Genomic DNA, 17,101 nt, shown 5'->3' on the forward strand with positions numbered 1-17,101 from the left:
AAAATAGAGGCTGATATTAGCTCCAAAATTGTACCAATGACTTGAAATGTAACAATAAATGGAAAATGTAGGTTATTCTAGTCTATTCTAAAGGTCTGTAAATAAAAACAATAATGTCTATAATTTCTTTAATTTTGCCAATAGGATGTTTTGCAACTCAAGTCAGAGGCAGACAGTGTGCTCTATTGTTTCCTAAATTATTGACTAAAGAGAGCAACTTTTTATGCTTGGTATATCTTTTTTTGTTAGGATCATTGGACAATACAACTTGTAAGCACCAAGTTTTGCACCAGGACCAAATGCTATTTCATGTTGAGACCATTAAATGATTCTCAGACATAATACTGCCTTTCCAGATTGCTAGGTTTTCACAAAGCCTTTGTGGCTAGGGAACAATGGAAATGAGCGGGAGGACACAGTGCGTGTCACGTGACGTGGTGCCTTTGATTAACATTCTAGACTTATTTGTATGACAGGACCTCAGGATTAAACAAGGATATAAAAAAGGCTAAAAAGAGCAAGCAACTCCCTAATGTTGTTTCATACAACTAAAGTAAAAAAGGTACAGTATTGATACTTCATTCAACAATAAGCAACCTGTTGGTGAAGAATAGAATACCCTCCTTGGCCATATGTTTAGTTCAATACATTTGCATAAGTCAAATAGATAAAGCAATGATCACATGAAATTGTGATCAAAAACTTAATCTAAAATCTATTTGGCTGTTAACACAATATTCATGTATCAAAAGTGGCATGAAATGACTGCTCTGTGGATTTTTGTCCTCAATAGGTTTTCATTCTGACATAACTGTGTTACGTAGCCTAAATTAAAGTTTCCGACACAAGCCTGGTGGACTTTTGAGACATCAAAATTGTGTCACTCAGAGTACATTTCCTGGGGACTTAACGTGATCTGTAGACAACAGTTGGAGTTGGACATGTCCCAATTGGCTGTGGTTGTTCTCCACACTATCACCCAACGTGTGTTCTGTCGTCTTTCTGTGTTCATCATACAGGCTGGGTGGAGATCCATGGCAATGTTCCAGCCAGTTGCTGGAGATGTTTTGGCAAATGCCTGCTGACAGCGGTCGATGTGGATTTGTTCACTGTTCTTCATCACTCTTGACAGCTGGGGATGGGTTTCTCTCCCAATGACTACTGCACTGTGATGTATTCCTTAAACCATTCAGAATAGGAAAAAAAAATTCAAATGGTTTAGGAGGGTGTGATGAATGCTTTCTTCATTGAAAATGTTAATCTCAATGTCTAGTTTTAGAGATCCTATAATTCATATAATTGTTTTATTATATATAATTATTTGATTGAATGTGTTTCTAACCAGGAAAGCAAGTAAAAAAGATCTACATATCTTTGTTCATTAATCATCAAGTCAAAGTATCTGAAACTAACAAAACTGTAACATAGAACCTTAATCACTCAAGTATTGTTTATCTATGCTAGTAGTAGGAGGAGGGTTAGGTTGGGGTGGGGTTAACATCCAACATCCAAAGACAATATGATTGTTATTAGTTAGGTTTCCTGACTTTCTTGAGCCCTCACAAAATAAAAAAGGGCGAGTTTACCTATTCATGAGGTAAAGTAGGATTAGTACATCATTTATGTGAAAAAGCAAATTGTGAATAGATTTTTTGGAGTAGTCAATGGCATAATGATTGAGAGAAGAACCACAGTGAGATCTATGCTACTGCCAGCTGTCAGAGGAGCTGGTGTGGGGGAGGGGAGAAGCTGTTGCTTTGACATGCAAGTACTCTGATGAAAAGAAGAGGAAAGGTGATCAGCTGTACTAAGAAAGCATAAAGTATTGGTCTCGACTTTACACTCTCTTTGAGTAAATACATTCATCCACTTTTTATAGCTTGAATGGATATTCATTTAATGTTCCATTCGGTAGACCCCGTAGGTGTATTTATTGGTTGTACTGTAGTAGGCTATGGCATGTTATGGATGATAAACTGGTTAGTTTGGATCCTGGATGCTGGCTGATTGGTTGAAAGCTGTGGTATATCAGACAATATACCACTAGTATGATGAAAAAATACTTGTTTACTGTTATATTTATGTTGGTAACCAGTTTATAATAGCAATAAGGCACCTCAGGGGTTTGTGGTATATGGCTAATATACCACGGATAAGGGCTGCACTCCACATTGCATCATGCATAAGAACAGCCCGTAGCCGTGGTATTTTGGCCATTTACCACTATTTTGGCCATTTACCACTCTGGCCTTATTGCTTAATTATAAACCACTTATTTCTTTGAGCTAAACATTCAAACTAATGTCACAAGGGCTATCATTCAATGCTTGAAAAGCACAATGACCTGCTCCTGCATAGCACATAATCCCACACGTAGCTGAGTTTTAGGTCCCCATCCCCCCTCCCCAAATGGTGCTCTGTTCTGTTGCAATGGGAAGTGGAGTGAGAGACATGTAAAAGGTAGTCAACATGGCGTTGAGAATTTTGCTTAGCACAAAGAGTTGCTAAAACATTGCTAATTTATTTAGGCCTAGTTGCTAACTAACTGTGGCTGTCTCAAATGGAAATGATGTAGGATACAATCAAATGTGTACTAGCCCATACATCAGTCTTATACAGAATAGAGTAACACTAGCCAATTAATTATCTTATCTAGGCCTATCCTCTCTCAGACCAAATCAATAGCTGACTAATCATCCCGTGACACAAACGCCACTGCAATGATTACATTTGTTCTTGTCTTTTGTAGGACAGGCCTAATATATCTACAGACGTTCTGTAACCTTGTTTTCATAAGAGATACGTTTTTTTTTGCGCGTCCATTTGTGCGTCCCACAAGACAGCGGAGACCTTGCGAAATAGCATATTCAACTTTTGTTTATTCTTTAGATTAGAATAATTTACTTCATCAAAAGTTTCGACCACGTGACTGTCCCTGTCTCGCTTTTGGGGCCGTGAAGTGCACGCGCTACATCTCTCCCGGATTCGTTAAGAACGCGCTTCAGAACTCAACAGCTGCACAGTGAGGATGCAAGCGTTGAAAAAGAACAATATGACCGACAAACAATTGTAGCAAGGTGACTATAGTAGCTACTATTCTTGAACTAGTTTGGGGAGAGGACATAACACGCAGTTTATTTCACAATTAGCTAGATAACTATTTTTTCGATTAATCGAAAGTTTACCTGGAAAGCCTGAATTGGTAGATATTGGTGAGTTTTCGTGTTGCAGTTTTATCTGAAACAAACAACAATCAGTGTACCAGCATTGATTGCTAGCTATCTAAGTATTTCTGAAGGTGAACTCAAATTATGGTTAATTTGGATCACTGTTTTATTAGCTATGTCTGAGTCCAGAAATTGTTAGCGATGTCTTTGACTTTGTTCCTGCTAAATTAGGAACTAGCGTGTTTAGCTAGGTAACGTTAGCCAGCTATTTTATCCAAATGGCTGAATTTTGCAATGTTTGATAGGAAACCGCTGTCCCAATGTTTCAAATAATATGGGTGGTTAGCAGACGTTAATTTAACTAGCTAGTGCTAGTAAGCAGGATGTAGCTAGCCGCATAGCTAGCAAAACGAGTTACAAAAGTGTTAACTTTTGTCTGTATTATTGAATAATAGCAAATGTATCTCCAATAGAAAATCCATGATATGCACGATTTATCTTTTTGTGTGTGACATGAATAGTTATAGCTATAAAACTTCATCTATTAGCCATTTAATTTGGCATGCATTACAGATTCATAACCGTTGGATTAACTCGACCAGTGCATCATTTGTTTTATCACGTTGCATAACAATAATCGCTCGAGAACAAATTGGAGACCTGTTTGATCAAATACGACTAGAAAAAAACTATCATATTAAAAAAAAATAGGTGGTTGACTGGGATGGTTCATACAGAGAAGCCTCATATTTTAGGTTGAGTATTTTCTCATCATGGAGGATGAAACTTGTAACTTCCTTGTAACTTCCTTATGAAACTGTGTACAGCTTTAACTGATTGCCAACACTGGCTTGTTGAACAAAGAATGAACATATTCTGCTAGGTCAGAATACATTTACTCAGAAGTGGAAACCAAAATAGGAACATTTTGAAATAAATTAATTACAAATAATTGACCATCTTTTTGTAGATACTATCAAACTCTTTATGCAATGTCGTCATTTTAAATATGTAATCTTGTATGAACTAGTTTATCCAGTTATTCCACATTTTATCCAACTGCTAAAAAGAGAACCAAGCCAAGGCTTTGCCAGTCATGTTTAGTATCTTTGCAGTAATAGCAAACTGTCGAACGTGCAGCAAAATGATGCATTCTTCACACTAGTTTATCATACTAGGAAATGTATATAGTCTCATATCTAGTTTCAATATGAGAACTCAACTTCTGTTTTATTTGAGTCATCTTGGTGCCTTTTAGCATTCTTAGGCCAATTCACCTTGCCATGATGATATCAACTAGTTTTCCCCTGTTTCTTCTACAGGAATGTACTTAAGACCTAACTCCCCTGGGTGATTCACTGCCAGTCTTCCACAATGATATTCAGCAACTTCATCCAGTAACTCCTTGCCTAAGGAAATACTCAAGTGTATATAGATCAATTGCACAACTTTTGGGGAGGAAATGCCAACTCACCTGTTGTTGCCATATGTGGAAAGTCCAGATGGACTTGGACAAGACAGTCTAAACATTAGTAGTGGTGCTAGCACGCCAGGGGCCGGCTCCAGCATGACCCCTCACTGTAACATCGTTGACAAGGCTGAGCCTCAGCCTGAGGAAAGCCTGCTGGAAGCCCTGGACTGCATGTTTTGTGACCAGACCTTCACACACCAAGATGACCTGGGCCCACACGTCTTGACCCAGCACCCCACAACACTGTTTGAACCTGCTGTTTTGTGTGTGGAGGCAGAGTACTTGATCCCAGGTGAAAGGGCCAGGTCCAAACCCAGCTTGCCATCTGTAAAGGAGGTGGAGGTGTTTAGCTGTGTTGTGTGTGATCGAACCACAGAGGACGCCAGCGAGCTGGAGAGCCACATGCGGACACACAAGGACTGTTTCACTTTTCACTGTAACCTTTGTGGCCGGCGGTTCAAGGAACCCTGGTTTCTCAGGAACCATATCAGGTTCCATAAGACAAAGGCCCAGCAGAACCTGGACGGTCCAATTATTATCAATGAAGTCATCCAAGACCAAGTCTCAGAGCCTGTAATCACGCCTTACAAAATGTGCTTTACCTGTGGATTCTTTTTCCCCGATAAAGACAGTTTGGTGGAACACAGTAAAGTACATCGTAAAGAATCAGAAGCTGATGAAGACAGAGAAAATGATAGACGGGAAGATTCTCTCAGTCAAGAAGGTTTTTTACGGGGCCTCAACCTTTGCCCCATATCTGAGAAAAGTAGTACGACGCCAGAGAGATCCTCCAAATGGATAGCCCAACTAGACCCTTTCAACACTTACCAGGCCTGGCAACTTGCCACCAAGGGAAAGGTCGCAGTTGGTCCAAGTGTGGCTAAAGACGTAGGCCTAAGCCAAAACAACAGCTCCGACAACGAGGACTCTGGCTCAGATAAAGAAGAACTGACAAATATCTGGTCAGAAGGCCAAGGAGGTGACGACAAGGGTGTTAAGGAAAACATAGATGGAGATCTGAAATCCAGACAGACTACAGAAGAGACTCCATCACCAGAGCCTGATCAGAAGTCAACTAGAAATGATAAGCCGACCCGCTGTGAGGACTGTGGGAGGACGTTCAGGACGTACCACCAGCTTGTTCTCCACTCCAGGGTGCACAAGAGGGAGAGGGACGAGGGGGAGAGCCCCACCGCCTCCATTGATGGAAAGCTCTCCAGAGCAGGGTCCCCCAGAGAGGAGGGGTCTGAAGACGGGTTAGAAGTGGGAGCACCGGGATATGCCTTCTATTCAGGTATGCATCAACTTAATGTTAAGCAAAGGTTCATTTTATTTCAATTGCTATTTGTTTACAATGGCTCCCTCTGCTGTTCGTTTGTGGACTATGCAAATGCACTTGCTTCACAAGTTTTTGTAAGTAGGCTATTTGATTTCTTCACATGACTAATCTCCTGTTTTTGCTTCTTCTACAGATAAAAGTGAAGATGGCTTTGATCGAATGAAGGTGAAACATCTTGTGTCCTCCAGGGAATGTAGTTACTGCGGCAAGACATTCCGTTCCAGCTATTACCTCAACATTCACCTCAGGACGCATACAGGTAAACCTTATATAATACAGGGAAGCCTGATTATGATTAAGAAATAGGCTGCACAATTGCAAATTGAGATGTATAGCCTGTATTTGGCTTTAAGGTGTAACATGAAGTTGGATTGGATTACTTGTGTGCTGAATGAAATTATTTCAGCGTTTTATCAATCTGAAGACTATTTGCTGTTGTTTGGTCCATATTATGCTTATGTAATTAAATGTGTCTTTTCAGGTGAAAAACCATACAAATGTATATACTGCGACTATGCTGCAGCCCAGAAGACCTCACTGAGATATCACTTGGATCGACGTCACAAGGACAAACCATACACTGACATCCCTAATAAGCCTGTGGTATCCGTGCCATCTCCCATTTTGAAAGAATTCCCCAGAAACAGAGAAGACAACCAGGTCCCCAACAGGTCCAAACTATGGCAGACTCCCAATGTCAGACTAGCAACCAAATCTTGTGCCAATGTAAAACCAGAGGATAGATTTAATAGCATCGGTGGCAAGCTTGATGGCCCGCTTGCCCAAGTGAATGCTGAGTATGGGAAATTGATTACTACGGCTGCTTACTCCTCTTCTGCTGATGATGCGCACATAAAATGCCCTGTACTTATTAACCCGAAGATGGAAGGAAAGGAGATGGACAAGGGCTTTGAGGCTCCATTAAATTTGTCCTTAAAAGTATCACTCTCCATCTCCGCCACCCTAATACCAAGGAACGCATTGATTTCAAATGTCTGTTCGTCCTGTGCCTTTAGCACTCTGTACCCAGAGGTTCTGCTCATGCACAAAAAGCTGGTTCACAAGGAGAAGTTGCAAACGATCAAGAAGAACAGAAGTCTTAAACAGAAGCGTTACACTGGCTGCCCCCCTGCCCTAGAGGGAAAAGATGTCCTCCCGCTACCTCCTATTGACAGAAGACACCCTCGGCGGACCAAATCCCCAACTCCACAGCCTCCTGGAAAATCTGCAGAGAAGACCCACCCTACCGACTCTCCTCATGGGCCCAAACGGTCCCAGACCAGCGAACCACCACAAAGGGAGACAGCCCTGGACACTCGGCGGTACAGGATGATGATGGAGCATCGCACCAGTCAGGGCCAGTCCAGGTTTACAGAGCCAGCTGAACAATCCAACACCAAAGGTACAAAGGATAACAGGTCTGTAGTGGACAGACCAAGGCAGAGCCCATCAGACAGCAGAGGGGCGAGCGGACCGAGTGTAAGAAGTGGCCCAGGCAGAAATTGGAACGGCGTGGTATGGCCCTCCGACACTGCTAAGCTGTGCCTCTCCAGCCGGTTCGGTAGTCTGCCCCCGATGGACTTTGGTGGTGAACCCTCCAGCAAGAGACCAAGGTACTCAGGGCTTCCCGGAAGGGAAACGGACACTGTAGAGACGTCTAGCTTTAGGACCGAGTACAACAGACTGCTGAACTCCGGGAGACCCCAAGTGAAAAACTCATTTTCGTCACAAGGAACCTCTCTCTCTAACAACAGGCCTCAGGCCTATGCCCCGATCAAAGCGTCCAATCCTCCAGCCTCTGCAAGCAGCAGCAGCATGGAGACTGACTGGAATATGATCAACATCCTCCGCTCCTACACCCCCAGTGACCTGGCCTCCCTCTACCACCCCACCGTGGCTAACCCCAGTCACGGAGTGCTGACCAACCCAAGAGGTATGAGCTAAAATCTTAATCTTTTCTATACATGTGAAATTCATTCGTACCATGTTAGTGTAGGTAAAATGTCACGGGGTTCCTTCGAGTTGAACGGCTATGTTCATATTGTCACTATTACAATTTATATCAAACTATTACTTTGGGGCTACTCCTAAGATTGTCCTTCTCCTCTTCCTAGGGAGTAGGCCATCACCCTACCCAGCTAGTATGCTACAGAGGAGAGCCTATTCCAGCCCCATCAGTAGTGAACACAGTGGACCCCCTGACAAAAGTACTTAGCGGTTCTAATGGTAGGCTATTATTTTGGTTGACTTCACTGGCCGCGTAAGTAACTATGCCCGTCTTAAGTTTTGTGTTCGGGTGAATAGAACATATTTTATCGCCTTCTGTAGGTTCGAAGTACGCTGCGAACGTCCTGCAGCCACCATCTTCTTTTGAGAGCTTACCTGGAGGGAAGGCTTAACCCATAGATGACCCAGCCCAACTGTGTTCTGTAGATACACATCTATCCAATACCAACCGAGTTTACAGTTTGTATGTATTGAAGAATGACTGTTTGAATATCATATTGGTATGGTTGTACTAGATAAAACATTTATTTTAAGTGTTCGGAGGATCAATTACCTTTTTTTTGTTTGTTAATATGCTGCTCTCTCTGATTGTACGTCAGCAATCAAAGGGCTATGTATTTGTCAAAGCACTGATGTAGGGTTTTATCTGGCATACAGCTTTACGTCTTTGTTTGCAAAACAAGCTATATTAACAAGCTATATGTTGACATATGTTACCTCAAAGTCAGTTTAGAGACGGTTGACGCTCAAGTAGTCAGTTATTTTTGTGATATGAAGCTGCTGTAGCTATCATGTCTACTATTGAGCCAATGCATTTTGGAGAGTTAAGAGTAAAACGTCTTCTGTGCCATTCGGTAGTAGTTTCCCTGGATAAACATGACCGGGGCCTGAAACCTGTTACCAGATATTCTGTGAAATGTACATAGAAAAGACTGCTGGTTATTTTCCTTCTATAGATTCCTCAAAACCAACTATTCTAAAACGGCGGGAAAACATGGACCAAATATCAACAGAATTCTTGAGGGATTCTACTTTTTGTGTAGAAAAAAAAAAAGTATGCTCATGTTATGCAGGATCTTGATTGTTACTGAGTCTTTTGCAATGGGTTTTGTTAACTTGGCTGCCTGCTTTGTCACTGGTTGCTCTGAAGCTCTGGTCTACTATTTGTTGATACTGTATGTAAGTCAGGAAGAGCATAGCGGAAGGGCTCACTGAAGGAATAGCTGTATACTGTGAAGAAACAAAACAGTCTCAGGTTTCAGACCTCGATTTGGGCTCTGATACAACTCAATTTCCTTTTTGCATTAACTATTACAAATTTAATGCACATTTTGTAGGAAGCAGTGCGATAATTTCAAGCAATGTGGATACATCAGACTTCTGTTATTTCATATTTTTGCTGTTATCTTTTTTTGGGGTGTTTATTTATTTCTGTTACATTTGTTTTGGTTTTTACATGTAAAATGTTAAATATACCGTTTAAGATTTGTATGACCATTACAATTTAATAGTTAATGACGTGGGGCATAGCAAGTAGTGTTATTTTTTTCACTTTGAAAATGTCTACAGGTAGCTTTTCAAGTGTTACTATAGGCCTATCACCTTCCTGTTTATGTAACCTTTGAAACAACTTGTCAATCTAAAATAGTTTTCATGTCTGATCACTGGCAATAGACGAGGAGCCAAAATGTACTGATTTCCCCTGTCCTGCTGTCATTATTAGCATGGGGTTAAGTTATTAACATTTAAGTTTGGTTCATGTATTCGGTAGTTCTTGTGACCAGATTCTGGACTTGACCTGTTTGGTTGAAATTACTAATGCAACAATGCTATGTCTGCCTATACTGTACTTGATATGATTTCCCCGTTTTGGCTTACGTAAGCCTAATAAATTGTGGCCATGTCATACATGCCTTTGTTTTTTTTTTCAGTTTGTACTTTTCAATGTTGTAATCTCCATTTGTTTTCATGGTCTTTTGACTTAGATCAAGTGCAATTGTGGCAGTTGTTGTAAAAGAGAATAGAGGGACCAATTCACTCAGACCTTCAGTCTTAGCAGAAATGAAACTTTGGTAAAATGTCACTGCAATTTATGTACAAATCATTTGACATTTTTGAAAATGTATTCAATTTCTGTAATGAGAATAGTGTTTTCGTCTTAGCACAATTAAGATATTGTGTAAAGTATTGAGAAATTGCATTTTCAGTTACATCTTAATCCACAAACCTGTACTTTGGTTCATTCAATGTCTTAACGGTAGGTGAACACCAGAGGGCAGTGTATACAAAGAGTTCAGCAACACAGGCAGGTAGAGGTTCTGTGCTGTGGTGATACATTCTGGTAGACTGGAGCAGGAATGCTTAGCTGCACATCTTTGGTTTGTCTCTGTAAGGTCAGGTTTATATTGTTGATGATAGCATTTCTTAAGTATTTTGTGTTGCTGCTGGGTGGCATTTTGTAATAAAAGGGACAAGCAGGACACTTATTTTTGGACATCACTAAATTTAAACTGTCCACGTGTAAATTGGCGCCGTATTCCTATGGTAATACGGTTATACATTGCTTATAGTCAATGGGTTGTATCCATCAGATTGAGGTACAGTGCCTTCGGAAAGTATTCAGACCCCTTGACTTTTTCCATATTTTATGTTGTAGCCTTATTCCAAAATTGATGAAATACATGTTTTTCCTCAAATCTACACACAATACCCCATAATGACATTGCGGAAAGTTTGAATTTTTTTATAAAAAAAAAATAAATAAACATACTTATTTACATAAGTAGTCAGACCCTTTGCTATGAGACTCAACTGAGCTCAGGTGCATCCTGTTTCCATTGATCATCTGTGGGATGTTTCTCCAACTTGATTGGAGTCCACCTGTGGTAAATTCAATTGATTGGACATGATTTGGAAAGGCATACACCTGTCTATATAAGGTCCCACAGTTGACAGTGCATGTCAGAGCAAAAACCAAGCCCTGAGGTCGAAGGAATTGTCCGTAGAACTTAGAGACATGATTGTATTGAGGCACAGATCTTGGGAAGGGTACCAAAAAATGTCTGCAGCATTAAAAGGTCCCCAAGAACACAGTGGCCTCCATCATTCTTAAATGGATAAAGTTTGGAACCACCAAGACTCTTCCTAGAGCTGGCCGCATTGACAAACTGAGCAATCGGGAGAGAAGGGCCTTGGTCAGAGAGGTGACCAAGAACCCGATGGTCACTCTGACAGAGATCTAGAGTTCGTCTGTGGAGATAGAACCTTCCAGAAGGATAACAATCTCTGCAGCACTCCACCAATCAGGCCTTTATGGTAGAGTGGCAAGACGGAAGCCACTCCTCAGTCAAAGGCACATGACAGCCCGCTTGCAGTTTGCAAAAGTTACCTGAACACTCTGACCATGAGACGCAAGATTCTCTGGTCTGATGAAACCAAGATTGAACTCTTTGGCCTGGAGGAAACCTTGCACTGTGCTGTGGGGATGTTTTTCAGTGGCAGGGACTGGGATACTAGTCAGGATCGAGGGAAAGATGAACAGAGCAAAGTACAGAGAGATCCTTGATAACCTGCTCCAGAATGCTCAAAACCTCAGACTGGGGCAAAGGTTCACCTTCCAACAGGACAATGACCCTAAGCACACAGCCAAGAAAACACAGGAGAGGCTTCGGGACAAGTCTTTGAATGTTCTTGAGTGGCCCAGCCAGTGCCTGGACTGGAACCCGATCTAACATCTCTGGAGAGACCTGAAAATAGTTGTGCAGAAATTATGGGGTATTGTGTGTAGATCAGGAAAAAGTTCACAACAAAATTAATAAAAAGTAATGGGGTCTGAATTGTTTCCGAATGCACTGTATCATACAATAGCACACTATTGTTGAATGTTCCTGGCCTGCATCAGAATCCTGAGTGAAAAGGATGAGACTGACAAAGCATATCATAATTGTGCATTCTGTCAATGCTAAATTGCAAGGGACAGTCTCCAGCACATTGAACACTTTAAACTTTGATATTTGTTCTTATTTTGGAGTACACCACATCTGTTTGCTGTCTGTTCCCCAGGGCCAGTGCTGTGTAATCTATTGCATTAGCTCACATTAGTGCATATCGCCCATGGGTAATCATAAACGCAAAATGAGCATTTCACTTAGCATCACCCTCAGATCCCCAACACTGTGGAGAAGTTGGTGCAGATGCGTGGCAATGCAGAGAGGAAGAGCATGGAAGCAGACTTCATCTGATGACACTTCCTGTTGTGCCGAATCCTCCAACTCCACACTAATGCTCTTGTAAAGATATTCTGCTTTTCAAAACTTGCTCAAGAGTTTTATGTAAAAGATTCACCACAACAAGCAAATATATAGGACTATTACTCTCAGTTTTCCCAGTGTTTTTTTTTGCGGCCCGTACCTTTTTTCCACATAGTTCAGAGGAGTTCCAGGAGCTTGCTAATTTGTATTTATTTTTAAAAAGTATTTTCATTTCAGTGCATGATTTCCACACATTTACAGCAAAAATATCCCATCAGATCACCTTCTGTGAGCTTGTGTAGGTTGTCAACAGTCGACCTTCTTGACATTTAGAAATGGCATATATACTGAGTATCCAAAACATTAAGAATGCCTGCTCTTTCTATGACAGACTGACCTGGTGAATCAAGGTGAAAGCTATGATCCCTTATTGATGTCACTTGTTAAATCCACTTCAATGAAGGGGAGCAGTCAGGTTAAAGAAGGATTTGTGGCTGGGCCACTCAAGAATATTCATAGACTTGTCCCGAAGCCACTCCTGCGTTGTCTTGGCTGTGTGCTTAGGGTCGTTGTCCTATTGGAAGGTGAACCTTCACCCCAGTCTGAGGACCTGAGCGCACTGGAGCAGGTTTTCATTAAGGATCTCTCTGTACTTTGCTCCGTTCATCTTTCCCTTGATCCTGTCTAGTCTACCAGCCCCTGCCACTGAAAAACATCCCCACAGCATGATGCTGCCACCACCATGCTTCACTGTTGGGATGGTGCCAGGTTTCCTCCAGATGTGACGCTTGGCATTCAGACCAAAGAGTTCAATCTTGGTTTCATCAGACCAGAGAATCTTCTTTATCATGGTCAGAGTCCTTTAGGTGCCTTTTGGCGTACTCCAAGCGTTTTCTCGTGCCTTTTACTGATGAGTGGCTTCTGTCTTGCCACTCTACCATAAAGGCCTGATTTGTTGTCTTTCTGGAAGGTTCTACCATCTCCACAGAGGAACTCTGGAGCTCTGTCAGAGTGACCATCAGGTTCTTGGTCACCTCTCTGACCGAGGCCCTGCTCAGTTTGGCCGGGCGGCCAGCGCTAGGAAGAGTCTTGGTGGTTCCAAACTTATTCCATTTAAGAATGATGGAGGCCACTGTGTTCTTGGGGGCCTTCAATGCTGCAGACATTTTTTGGTACCCTTCCCCAGATCTGTGCCTCAACACAGTCCTGTCTCAGAGCTCTACGGACAGTTCCTTCGACCTCATGGCTTGGTTTTTGCTCTAACATGCACTGTCAACTGTGGGGGACCTTATATAGACGTGTGTGCCTTTCCAAATCATGTCCAATCAATTTAATTTACCACAGGTGGACTCCAGTCAAGATGTAGAAACATCTCAAGGATGATCAATGGAAGCAGGATGCACCTGAAAGTCATAGACTGTTCTCTCTACTACCGCATGGCAAGCGGTACCGGAGTGCCAAATCTAGGACAAAAAGGCTTCTCAACAGTTTTTAGACTCCTGTTTGCATTGTGTGCCCCCCCCCAACCCCTCTTTTTACACTGCTGCTACTCTCTATTTATCATATATGCATAGTCACTTTAACTATACATTCATGTACATACTACCTCAATTGGGCTGACCAACCAGTGCTCCCGCGCATGTCCCACCCACCACCCGCCAACCCCTCTTTTACGCTACTGCTACTCTGTTCATCATATTTGCATAGTCACTTTAACCATATCTACATGTACATACTACCTCAATCAGCCTGACTAACTGGTGTCTGTATGTAGCCTCGCTACTTCTATAGCCTCGCTACTGTATATAGCCTGTCTTTTTACTGTTGTTTTATTTCTTTACCTACCTATTGTTCACCTAATACCTTTTTTGCACTATTGGTTAGAGCCTGTAAGTAAGCATTTCACTGTAAGGTCTACACCTGTTGTATTCAGCGCACATGACAAATAAACTTTGATTTGATTTTCTAGTCTCGTAGCAAAGGGTCTGAATACTTATGTAAATAAGGTATTTCTTTTTTAAAATTTGTAATACATTTGCAAAAATGTCAACCTGTTTTCACTTTGTCATTATGGGGTATTGTGTGTAGATTAATGAGGAAAATAAATAATTGATCAATTTTAAAATAACGCTGTAATGTAACAAAATGTGGAAAAGGTCAAGGGGTCTGAGTACATTCCGAATGCACTGTATACAGTATATGGCCATGGCCTGTAATTATTTTTATTAAAAAATAAATATTTTACCTTCATTTTACTAGGCAAGTCAATTAAGAACAAATTCTTATTTACAGTGACAGCCTACCAAGTGTCAAAAGGCCTCCTGTGGGAACGGGGGCTGGGATAAAACAAAACAAAAAGTAAGACAAAACACACATCACGACACTACATAAAGAGAGACCTAAGACAACACAACATGATGCAGTTTAGATATTGCACCCCTTTCTCTAATCTAACAGGGTCTGATAACTGAGACTGAAGGCTACAGTTCCCCTGAGATTATTAGACCAATATCCACTGGGGCAGTCGTATTCACAGGATCCCTTTCTTTTGCTGATAAAGGGATCTGGTGCATAGCTAACTACAGTTGAAGTCGGAAGTTTACATACACCTTAGCCAAATACATTTAAACTCAGTTTTTCACAATTCCTGACATTTAATCCTAGTAAAAATTCCCTGTTTTTAGGTCAGTTAGGATCACCACTTTATTTTAAGAATGTGAAATGTCAGAATAATAGTACAGAGAATGATTTATTTCAGCTTTTATTTCTTTCATCACATTCCCAGTGGGTCAGAAGTTTACATACACTCAATTGGTATTTGGTAGCATTGTCTTTAAATTGTTTAACTTGGGTCAAACATTTCGGAGAGCCTTCCATAAGCTTCACCACAATAAGGTGGCCCATTCCTCCTGACAGAGCTGGTGTAACTGAGTCAGGTTTGTAGGCCTCCTTGCTCTCACACGCTTTTCAGTTCTGCCCACACATTTTTATTGGATTGAGGTCAGGGCTTTGTGATGGCCACTCCAATACATTGACTTTCTTGTCCTTAAGCCATTTTGCAATAACTTTGGAAGTATGCTTGGGGTCACTGTCCACTTGGAAGACCCATTTGCGACCAATCTTTAACTTCCTGACTGATGTCTTGAGATGTTGCTTCAATATATCCACATAATTTTCCTGCCTCATGATGCCATCTATTTTGTGAAGTGCACCAGACCCTCCTGCAGCAAAGCACCCCCCACAACATGATGCTGCCACCCCCGTGCTTCACGGTTGGGATGGTGTTCCTAGGCTTGCAAGCCTCCACCTTTTTCCTCCAAATATAACAATGGTCATTATGGCCAAACAGTTCTATTTTTGTTTCATCAGACCAGAGGACATTTCTCCAAAAAGTACGATCTTTGTCCCCATGTGCAGTTGCAAACCGTAGTCTGGCTTTTTTATGGCGGTTTTGGAGCAGTGGCTTCCTCCTTGCTGTCGATATAGGACTTGTTTTACTGTGGATATAGATACTTTTGTACCTGTTTCCTCCAGCATCTTCACAAGGTCCTTTGCTGTTGTTCTGGGATTGATTTGCACTTTTTGCACCAAAGTACGTTCATCTCTAGGAGACAGAACGCGTCTCCTTCTTGAGCGGTATGACGGCTGCATGGTCCCATGGTGTTTATACTTGCGTAATATTGTTTGTACAGATGAACGTGGTACCTTCAGATGTTTGGAAATTGCTCCCAAGGATGAACCAGACTTGTGGAGGTCCACATTTTTTTTATGAGGTCTTGGCTGATTTATTTTGATTTCCCCATGATGTCAAGCAAAGAGGCACTGAGTTTGAAGGTAGGCCTTGAAATACATCCACAGGTACACCTCCAATTGACTCAAATGATGTCAATTAGCCTATCAGATACTTCTAAAGCCATGACATAATTTTCTGGAATTTTCCAAGCTGTTTAAAGGCACAGTCAACTTAGTGTATGTAAACTTCTGACCCACTGGAATTGTGATACAGTGAATTATAAGTGTAGGAATCTGTCTGTAAACAATTGTTGGAAACATTACTTGTGTAATGCACAAAGTACATGTCCTAACCGACTTTCCAAAACTATAGTTTGTTAACAAGAAATTTGTGGAGTGGTTGAAAAACGAGTTTTAATGACTCCAACCTAAGTGTATGTAAACCTCTGACTTCAACTGTATCTGTATCACACCACGTAACGGATGTTGTACCAAGTACTATTTTGAAGGTGGTACAACTATGCATCTCAAAGCTATATCTGCAAGAAGAGGTTGCATTGAAACATTTTGTTCTATAAGCTATTGTTAGAAAGCAGGAAGATTTCATTGACAAGACACATGTGCATTCCTTCAAAATACATTGAGCCAATGAGTGCTGTTTAGTCACATTAATTCCATTTTCATTTTATTATTATATTCATCCATGTAGAAATCATTAAGGATTCCTTAACAATGAATCAGCTACTGCTTGTACTGTAGTAAGCCCATTTTGAAGGTTTTGATGCCTCTTTAATGTCAACTTCTGTTCTATCTTTGATGGTGATTTCATCGTGTTTGCTTTCCTGAGAAGGTGTTTCAGTCAGCAGCTAGTTTAGTGTATATTTCAATACCCAATGTTCTATCATGCCTACTGAATGTTGACATTCACCTGTAAAAAAAAAAAAAAAGCCTAGTTAGGGATCATAGCAAAGTGAAACCTATTGTTATTCTTTAAAAAAAAGTCAAATAACTCAAGCATAGATTGGTAACTTTTTTCTAATTTGGCACACGGAAACTAGAGACCATGAGAGGCCAGTAGTAACTTGTTATTCTTTTGGCACAGATTGGCCTATAGATGGCGCTGTTATAAACAGTC

At 41.1% G+C, this 17,101-nt stretch overlaps 1 protein-coding gene across 3 annotated transcripts; it reads left to right on the forward strand.

Moving 5' to 3' along the window:
• The first annotated feature begins 2,797 nt into the window (after window positions 1-2,797).
• Window positions 2,798-9,890, forward strand: LOC106567120 (zinc finger protein 217). 3 transcript variants are annotated; one of them, XM_014136039.3, is made up of 6 exons: window positions 2,801-3,212; window positions 4,490-5,932; window positions 6,111-6,236; window positions 6,459-7,910; window positions 8,092-8,203; window positions 8,306-9,890. In XM_014136039.3, the coding sequence occupies exons 2-5, from the start codon at window positions 4,630-4,632 to the stop codon at window positions 8,190-8,192; spliced, it is 2,982 nt and encodes a 993-aa protein (XP_013991514.2). In that variant the 5' UTR covers window positions 2,801-3,212; window positions 4,490-4,629; the 3' UTR covers window positions 8,193-8,203; window positions 8,306-9,890. The 3 variants fall into 3 exon arrangements, with proteins under 3 accessions (XP_013991515.2, XP_013991514.2, XP_013991513.2); XM_014136038.3 differs by having other exon boundaries at window positions 2,801-3,077; XM_014136040.3 differs by lacking the exon at window positions 8,092-8,203 and having other exon boundaries at window positions 2,798-3,077.
• Window positions 9,891-17,101: the final 7,211 nt, after the last annotated feature.

This window comes from Salmo salar, chromosome 13 (assembly GCF_965601325.2).
Source record: "Salmo salar chromosome 13, fSalSal1, whole genome shotgun sequence".
NCBI lineage: Eukaryota > Metazoa > Chordata > Actinopteri > Salmoniformes > Salmonidae > Salmo > Salmo salar.

Bases quoted from the DNA above. Each gene is read 5' to 3' on its own strand.
- LOC106567120 (XM_014136039.3), top strand. From the start codon at position 4,630: ATGCCAACTCACCTGTTGTTGCCATATGTGGAAAGTCCAGATGGACTT. The intron at 6,237-6,458 runs GTAAACCTTATA...GTGTCTTTTCAG, and splicing joins TCACCTCAGGACGCATACAG to GTGAAAAACCATACAAATGT. The intron at 7,911-8,091 runs GTATGAGCTAAA...TCCTCTTCCTAG, and splicing joins AGTGCTGACCAACCCAAGAG to GGAGTAGGCCATCACCCTAC.